Here is a 9,798-nt window from a genome sequence, read left to right on the forward strand (position 1 = left end):
AATAAATAAATAAAAAAGGGGCTGTGGACCAAGCGCAGCAAACGTCATTAGGCTAATTGACTTAAACAACGTCTCGCTTTAACAGCAGTATGACGCATCACCATGGCAACCAAAGCAGGAGTGGATGGAGAACGTAGCGCTTAAGGAAAGAGCGGCTGACCGCAGCCACCAAACACACACATTAAAGCAGCTCCAGCGGTTTGTGAGTCCTCCCAACTTCTCTGGTCCCACTCAGCATGACAATACGCAAATATACCCAATATACCTTCCACCCTAAGTAATCTGGTATGAAATATAGAAATATACATGTGAGACAGAGTTTATCTAGTTGTGCTGAGTAGAGTACAGCAGTATCTATAAAGTGTTTAGAACTGTCTTTGGTTTGAGTCACTGTAGAATTCATAGCTCCTTCCAGAAACTGTCCACCAGGAGACCGACAGCACTTACTTCTGAGCAGCAGATTTGTAAACCGGATGGCTTTAGGAGCACATAGTGGACACCAGGCTATTGTGAAGTGGGTTAGCACTAAGTGTGTTGATGTATTGATCTGTTGGCTGCAGCTCCAACAGTAAAAGCACAACATGGCCCGCATCCAGGGAATATCACATAACTGCCCTCTAAGCAGACTTGCAACACAAGCGGCGAATCCAAAAGCGGAACCCAAATTGGGAATGATTATCCGGATTTGCAGGGCGTCATATTTAATCTCATCCCTTGTGATATAAAAGATGCTTTTACAAATGCCAGAAATATAAATAAAAAAAAGTGCTTTGGATGCATAAACCAAGACAAACTGTGCTAAATGAAATCCTTCCCCTCGGTCCACTTCAGAATTTAAACTAGAAAGCTTTGACTCAGCATGTTCACCTCATTTGCACCAGAGAAGTGACTAATGATGGTCCAGAGAATCTGATCATCTAAATCAATTACTGTCCAATGGTAACAAACCGACATATCATTCGTATAGTGAATCGTGACAGCTGGACTGACTCCCTGAAGCATAAACCCTAGTTTTCTGGCACTGTATCACTCTGAGAGCATCCTTTATGATGCAGCACATCAAGGCTGATGTGCCCAGATGTGGTGATTCTCCACCTGCTGGTTACCAAGGGAAACAACAAGTAGATGAGGAGGACTTTTTTCATTTTGAGGCAATAAGATGTGTTTGACTGATATGGACAACAAGAAGGTGTGAGGAACTATGATTCCAATCTATGAAGCCATGGTCAGGTCTGCATTTGACAGGTGACATGATATCTGAATCAGATGCACCCTTAGTGTTAAAGAAATTTGGTGCAAATAGAATATTTGTATGGGTTTTGAGAAGGTTTTTAACTATGGTTGAAAGTTGACAAGGCGATTTTAGATGTAATGTAAAAATAAGTCTTTCCTAAAGTTAGAATTTCAGTCCAACCACGTTTGGAGCAGCTGTTTGACACATGACCGGAAGGGGGCAGGAACACGCCCATGCATCGTCTACTCTGCCGGAAATAGAGCAGACGAAGAAGAAGAATTAGCAACACTCAGTGCAGTTTTAGCAGGCATCTCCACTGTTGACAGCACCGGGCAAACTAATCCAGTCGGGTAACTCTATACCATTAGTTTACATGTTGTAGATGAGGGAGTATTTCTGATAGAGATATTATAATGAAATGTCGGTGTCTGTCTGTCTTTTCTCAGTTGTCTCGTTGTCATGGAGCGATGCTTTAGGTAGGAAGAAGACCAATAGGAAGCGCTCAAGTTAACTAAGCACCTAGCTTCTCCTGTTTACCAGTTAGCTTGTTATTGTGCCTTACTGAAGGGTTGAAATGAAAAGATTTTTTTGCTGCAGCCCTGTGAGGGAGCATTTCAGAGAAAAAACGCAGTTTTAGCTCGCTGGCAATGTTCTATGGTGTTTTTTAGCTAGCTCTGATCGCGAACTCCACTTAAAATTTGACCAATTTAAGGCTTTCCGGCTATAGGATATATCTGATATTGTAAATAATAATATATGACTCAATGGCTTTTCTTAATCTTTAGTATGCCTAAAATTCGGCAATCATTTAATCTTTATTCCATCAAAACTGTGAATATGATATCCATCACTTCCAGAAGGTGCAGTACTATGCAATGTGGTTGGCCATAGGGACTTATGTGACCTGATATTACTTGAAGTGTGATGTGAAGCTGGCATACATCCCGAATTAAAGGGCGGATGTGGTTAAGCAAAGTAATGAGTCATAGCCGCCGAACAAGTTATCCGACATTTGCCTATAAGCATGGATAAATTGCAGTGACACTTTGTATTGAATTTCAAATATATGATGCATCAAGCCTTGCAGTAATATCTACCTTGTGCTGTTTTGACTGCATGCTGTGCTTCATATCCATGAGCTGGTTGAGACTTCAGAGATCCTTCATCTTTGTGAAAGTTGAAAAAAGTTATTTTCTTCAACCAAGAATTAAATTCTCGCATATGGATAAAGAACCACTGAATTATCTTTTGCTTTTCGTTCTGATTGCATCTGTGTGTGCATGTTTATATCTGTGTTCAGTTGGTTCATGTTACGGAAATTTGACTTTTTAAAAACTAAACGGATCATTGTTCATGTCTCATCTTGTTGTTTTGAAGTGTCAGCAGGGATGATTCTGCTTCTTGCTCGCCACCTCCTCCAGCATCACCTCCTCCTCACGCCCTCCCTTCTCCTCGTCACCTCCCTCCTATTCCACCCTCCTCTCCCCCGTCAGCCCTGACTTCTCCTCCGCAACAAGGGAGGCTCAGATCTGGAGCCATGGTGGACGTCAGCAAGTGGCCCCTGTTCTCTCTGCTGAGCACCGAGGAACTAGCCACAGTTCGGCAGGCCTGTGTCTTTGGGACCTCTGCTAATGAGGCCATCTACATCACACATGGCAATGAGGTGAGGAGTGTGTGTGAGACACTTGTATACATGCATCCTCTTTTGAAAGTTCATAGAAGCTATAGAACACTGCAAGAAGCATTGTTTTCTTTCTACTTTTGACTGGAATATCAGCATGCCACCACCAGCAGACAGCATCACATAAGCCGAAATGTTCCACAAGCCTGTTGTTATACTCTATTGTTGTACCTACGCATTTCTATTTAGAGCACTACTTCCTGTTCTCTCATGTGTGTTTGATTACTTCCCAGGTATTTGTGTTTGGGTTGAACAGCAGTAGCTGCCTTGGCACTGGAGACAGCCTGAGCACCATTGTGCCAAAGAAGCTGGACTTCTTACGAGGGAAGAAGGTGGTCGGCCTGAGCTATGGCAGCGGGCCCCACGTCTTATTGGCTACTGATGGTAGGTTATCACTTATGCTAGCCATATAAATCATTTAGTCTGCAAACCATCCAGCCATACCACGTGTCTCTTCTCCTCTCACGTTTAATCCTGTCAAGTATAAGTGCTCCTATCTATTTTATAACAAATCTTGTGATATTTAGTGTGAGTAAGATGTTCTATCAGTGGTAAATAGACCTTTTGAGCTTTGATTATTTTGTTTGATTGCCATGGACTCTTTGCCTCATCTTGATCCTGTGCAATCTTTGATTTAATGCAGACGGACAGCTGTTCGCGTGGGGGCACAATGGCTACAGTCAGCTGGGGAACGGGACTACCAACCAGGGACTGTCCCCGCTGCTGCTCACCGCTAACCTGCAGAACAAGAAAGTGAGCGAAGTGGCGTGCGGCTCACATCACTCCATGGCCCTCACTCACGACGGAGAGGTACCCGTTAATGTCATTACTCTGCAGTTTGATCACCATTTACTGAGTACACTCAACCTACTACTTGTATTTTTAGAAGGATTAATATCCAGCTTCATGTGGCAGTGCTAATAGGTAAAATATATAGAACGATAAAGTTGATGGGCATTAATTGATAAATAATACCACTAGTTGAGATAAATCATCCCAGTGTGAGTCAATCAATCAATCATTCTAAGGAAGGCATGAGTCTTGATGCGACACGTCATTGCCCGCAGCGAAAAACACATGACTTTGACATTATGCTCATCATGAAGCGGGAGCAGCATTTCTAAATGTTTTAATATGTTTGTATTTCATGTTTAGCTGCAGGCGGGTCTCTGAAACCCTTGAGGTAGCCGCCTCCTGCTCCGCCAGTGTCAGATTAAGCACCTTATTTATAACCTAAACGCATTAAAGCTAATTAGGCAGTGTGTGTGTGTGTGTGTGTGTGTGTGTGTGTGTGTGTGGCCTGCACGAAAGGCTGTTACTGTGTGAAATGTTTTTAACTGTACGGCAGAACATTTCACAGTGTTGTGCCAACATTGCATCGTCTGTCTGGATTGTGATGTACAAACCTGGTGTAATAATTTCAAAACTGAGAGATTTGGCTTTCCTCACGATAGAACTTTCCCATCAGATGTGTTGAATCGCTGCTCCTGACCTGCCCCCTTTGCCCCTCCAGGTCTTTGCATGGGGTTATAATAACTGCGGCCAGATTGGCTCAGGCTCCACAGCCAACCAGCCGTACCCCAGGAGAGTCACGGGCTGCCTGCAGGGCAAGACTGCGGTCGGCATCACATGTGGACAGACCTCCTCCATGGCTTTGATCGACAATGGAGAGGTACAGATGGTGTTACATGAACTCTTGATAGGAATCTGAACTTCACATAGTAAAGTTTTGTGTTCATCTAGGTTTATGGCTGGGGCTACAACGGCAATGGACAGCTGGGTATTGGTAACAATGGAAACCAGCTGACGCCTTGCCGCCTCGCTGCACTGCAAGGAATGTGCATTCAACAGGTGACCTAATGTGACACTGTGAACGCCACGGTTGATGTAAATGACGGCTGTTATGCACTCGTCTGTATGCATGACGCACTCATAACTTAAGCGTTACCTGTTCTCCAGATTGTATCGGGTTACGGCCACTGCCTGGCACTAACAGATGAAGGGCTGCTGTATGCCTGGGGGGCAAACACCTACGGTCAACTGGGAACTGGAAACAAGAGCAACCACCTCAGCCCTGTTCAAATCATGGCTGACAAAGAGAGGTACGGAGAGGATGGAAGGAGGGGGGAGGGTGACTTTAGACAGGCAAGCTTCTCCCCATCCTGTTAAGACTGCAACTTCCTGTTTCCTGTCCTCATTTCCTCCCTCTGTACCTCAACTTCCACTCCTGGGCTTGAGTAGACGTCAGCCGGCAACTCGTCCTTGACACACAAAAACAATGACTATAGACACCGTTCACTTCCGTGTGCTGACATTCCTTTGCACACGTTTTTCTTGCTCTGGCTAGTCTATACATAGTTAAAGATTTTTTTAAAAATGTGCATTTGTTAACACATCTTTCATTTAACAGGACTGTAGAGATCGCAGCATGCCATTCAACTCATACTTCAGCAGCCAAGACCCAGAGCGGGCAGGTACATCATACAAGTGCATTAATTTAGTCTACAGTGGTTCCGTGTGTGTTCTGTTCATATCTGAGTGTGTTTGTATGTTTAGAGCCGGTGCCCTCTGACTCCCTCTGACAATCCTCTCCCTCTAGGTGTATATGTGGGGTCAGTGTCGGGGCCAGTCCATCGTCACACCACACCTCACACACTTCGCCAACACAGACGACGTGTTCGCCTGCTTCGCCACCCCCTCCGTCATGTGGAGGCTCATGTCTATGGGTGAGTGAGAGAGAGAGAAAGAGAGAGAGAGAGGGTGCTGAAACCTGAAGGATGATGGGTGATTATTGTGCTCGGCTTTATTCTAGAGCACGATGACTTCCTGACTGTTGCTGAGGCTCTGAGGAAAGAGTTCGACAGTCCAGAAACCGCTGACCTGAAATTTAGCGTTGACGGCAAATGCATTCACGTTCACAAAGCTTTACTGAAGATCAGGTGTGTGCCGATAAGTCACAGATAGAACTGAGATGATTTAACTGTTACCAAGCCTTGTGCACAGTATAGATGTTGGACTTTTTGTTGTGAGCAGGTGTGAGCATTTCCGCTCCATGTTTCGCTCCCAGTGGACGGAAGATCAGCAGGACGTGATAGAAATCGGCCAGTTCTCTTACCCCGTCTACAGATCCTTCCTGCAGTTTCTCTACACAGACACTGTTGACCTGCCACCTGAGGACGCCATCGGTTAGAAAAGTTGCCAACTAACTCATTTTTATGGTTTCTAATCAGTTTGGGTGTGTGTGTGTAAAGGTGTTTACCCTCCATCTGTGTGTGTTGGCTGCAGGCCTGTTGGACTTGGCCACCTCTTACTGTGAAAACCGCCTGAAACGCCTGTGTCAGCAGATCATCAAGAGAGGAATCACCGTGGAAAACGCCTTCACCCTGCTGTCCGCTGCCATACGATACGATGCAGAGGTACAATACACGCAGATGTAATGCTCTAATTGGTGTAACGCTTTTACAAAAGTATCACAGGAGTGTTTTTCCTGGCAGGACAAAAACATTTGCAAAACCTCAGTTGGCAGAATAAGGCGACACCCAGTGTGCACACAGCGAACTACATTAACAACATCTCACATGCCTCTATTCTAGAAACGGCTCCTACGCTATAATGTGTTCTCCAGAGGGAATTTAGTCTTTTCTTGACTGCTCTGATCTGTTCTTATATATTACTTCATCCTGTATTTGTATATTCTAATCATCTCTCATATTTCTGTCTTTTTCCAGGACCTTGAAGGCTTTTGTTTCAGGTTTTGTGTCAACCATCTGACGCAGGTGACTCAAACCGGAGCCTTCTGGCAGGTGGATGGAGCGATGCTCAAGGAGTTTATCAGCAGGGCTAGCCGCTGCGGAGCCTTCAAAAACTGAGTGGGACTCTTATCTTACAATTTATAAACTATATACTCTGACCAAGTGGATTTGGCTCTGATCACATTCCTGAGAGAAAGTGAAGTCTTGAAATGTCGATTCACCTGCTTATGGAGGAGCATGTGGGCACATGAGCAGCATCATTCACAAGACGTTGGACTGGAATCTAAGCTGAATCATTCCCAGATCTGAAAATCAGCACTTTGGCCAATTCCTGTGGAGTCGCTCCACAAAGGCATGGAGGCTTCTTCCTGTGACTCTGCATTGTATTCCTTACATGCTGTATGTATACTTGAATTTTTGTTTGTTTTCTCGGCCAGCGTGCACACGTCCTCTTTTACTTCTGGAAAAGTTAATATGGGGGACAAAAGATCTGGAAGGGGTGGAAAACTAGCTCAAAGGACAGAGTGTGTCTTTGTTAGGGAACTGAAAGAGATGTTTTGTGAAAAGAGCTTGGATAACTAACTGACTTACACTGGCCAGGACACGAGCACCACTGTCTGCTTTCTCTGTTTATACCTGATGCTGAGAGCATTCACAGGATATGTTCTTTTACAAAAATTCTATTTATTATTACTGTGAATGCTGAAAGCATTTACAACATATGTTCTACAAAAAAATGCTTTATTATTCTTATTGTGAATGGTTAAATATGTTTTTCTACGCTCAAAAATTCTTTAATATTAGTATTCTGTTACATGCTATTCCTACCACATTTTCCAATGTAGAAACTTCATTCAAATGTCAAAATATTTCGCTCGATTAGGACAAACGGGCATCTGAAATATATGAAATACTTTTTCTGTGAAATGTTCCCCATTCAAATGAATGCACAGAATGTTCAAAATGGTTTGTGTTTCAACTCAAACTATGAAGTTTCAGCTACAAACTATTCAACAACAATAAAACGTTTGCAACACTTGGGACTCTCACATTAATGCAATGCTTTCATACAAGTCTCATGTAAATTTTTCAGCACTTCTGACATTTTGCATGAGTGCGTACGGGGGCAGAGTGTTCAGAGCCAGAGCGGGTGACGTCACTCGAGTGTAGAAGAGCTCCCCCAAACATAATCTGTACATCAAAAGGTAGGAAAACTTGTGCCCCTCACTCAAAAAAACTCAGGACATTTTCACACGTTTTGCAGCACAACTCTTATCGACTCATTCACACATTCCATTTAAAGTGAACACTTTAAATAGAAACATAGACAGGAAGTGCTATGTTTCATGCTGTGATGTCTCAAGCCAGCTAATTGACCAGCTCCACTTCAAATTTGGCAATTTAGCAAAGATCCTCGTGAGGTTTCTGGAGAGCAGAGGTCAAATAATACAACCAAATATCTCAGTTGTCATAATTCTTGTATGTTTACATTGTGCATTTATTAATATATCCATCAACATACAATAAATCAGTGTTTATGACGCGGCTGGAATGATTCCTGGAACAATGAGAACAATTTCCTTTAAAAAAAATACACACTTACTATTGTTAAACATTTGAAAGGCCAGATGCTGCTTCTTTTACGGTTTTCATTAATTTCTTGAACTAAAAGTCAAATGTTCACTCTTTCCAGACCCTCTGTACCTGGACTGTACCACTACTAGCTGTCTTCAGAGGGTCTCCATTAGTACTTCCGCATAATGGTACGATCCAACTCTGTCCTCGCTTGTGATTGGCCGCACGGTGTGTCCATCTGTATAAAGGCTGAAGGTTCACAGCTCCAGGTGCCAGACGGCTTTTCTCCTTCAGGTACAAAGAACCGGACGGTTTGCTTCTGCTTCATGAAGTCTTTGGAGGGAGAGAAGAGGAAAACACCAAGGAGGCTGAACAAAGGCAAACAAATCTGTGTTCAGTAGCAAGCTAATTAGCTAATGCTAGCTAATTAGCTAATGCTAGCTAATTAGCTAATGCTAGCTAACATGCTAATGTGGACGGCTGATACATTTCACTGCTGTCTGAGGAGGATTTATGCTAATATAGATCTGTATATGCTAATAACAGCACAGCAGTCTTACTCTGTGATTTTTGGATCTATTGGTGGTTTCATTGTGGCTGGTGAACCTGTTTAGGAACAAAAGTACCAGATTACTGTTGTAATAAACACTGATGGTTCTAATGTTCTCTGTTTGCACTAGAACCAACAGAAGTTCCTCATCAGGCCTCGTTGATCTTTGCAGCTGTTTGCTGTTAATCGGCTGCTGCAGCAGGAGAGTTAAAGCTCAGACTTAGTGTAATGTTAGTTAAAGTTCAGTTTCTTTAGTGTCTGCAGTGAGTTTGCTGCTAATGACTGGACTACAGGGTCAATAATCACTGATCACTTCCACCTTGTGGCTAATCAGTGGCTACCATGCTGGCTAGTGTTAGCATGTAGCATTAGCATGTGGTTGTTTATAACTGGATGTTCTTCAGGAGCAGAACCACAAAGTTTAACCAGCAGCTTTGAAGTGAGGAATCACAAACTGTATCACATTTAGTCTGTTTGCAGGTGAACTTAACCTATAATGTCATTTCCTTTTTACTTGAGTAAAGAGCTGTAGTTTTATTGTGAAAATCTCTTCTGTTGCAGGTGGTGTTTCCTGTCTGGACTGAAGAACCTGTGACAGGAACAGCTTTTGGTAAGAACACTCAACTTTACCTCCAACATCAGATGAATGTGTTTAGACCTGAAATGTGAGCTTTTATTTTCTCCTCACATGTTGTCTCTCTTGGTGCTTGTTTGTAAAGGTAGAATCTAAAGTATCAGTAAATAACAACACAGGATGTCATCATGTCAAACTTTATTTAAAATGAAGAACAATTTTGTTTTTTAAAACTTGTCTTCCTGTCTGACAGGATCTGCCTCCATGTTCCTGCTGAGTGTCCAGTGTGTCTTAAATAAAAAAAAAAACTGGTTCTGTTGAAATCTTGTTTCCTGTGTCTTTTATATTTTGAGTGATTGTTTTTTTTTTTTGCATTTGCTTAACTACACTGTCTTAATCTTGTGTTCAACAATTCTCTCTCTCTCTCTCTCT

General features: G+C 43.0%; 1 protein-coding gene across 1 annotated transcript; it reads left to right on the forward strand.

Annotated features, from left to right (window-relative positions):
- The first annotated feature begins 1,537 nt into the window (after positions 1-1,537).
- LOC139223556 (RCC1 and BTB domain-containing protein 1-like) lies at positions 1,538-7,445 on the forward strand. Its single transcript, XM_070855496.1, has 14 exons — positions 1,538-1,584; positions 1,681-1,710; positions 2,612-2,897; positions 3,149-3,299; positions 3,559-3,725; positions 4,429-4,587; positions 4,659-4,766; positions 4,875-5,017; positions 5,326-5,389; positions 5,515-5,641; positions 5,728-5,854; positions 5,949-6,100; positions 6,201-6,331; positions 6,644-7,445. The coding sequence occupies exons 2-14, from the start codon at positions 1,694-1,696 to the stop codon at positions 6,782-6,784; spliced, it is 1,773 nt and encodes a 590-aa protein (XP_070711597.1). The 5' UTR covers positions 1,538-1,584; positions 1,681-1,693; the 3' UTR covers positions 6,785-7,445.
- Positions 7,446-9,798: the final 2,353 nt, after the last annotated feature.

The sequence above is a fragment of the Pempheris klunzingeri genome, chromosome 24 (genome assembly GCF_042242105.1).
Source record: "Pempheris klunzingeri isolate RE-2024b chromosome 24, fPemKlu1.hap1, whole genome shotgun sequence".
NCBI lineage: Eukaryota > Metazoa > Chordata > Actinopteri > Acropomatiformes > Pempheridae > Pempheris > Pempheris klunzingeri.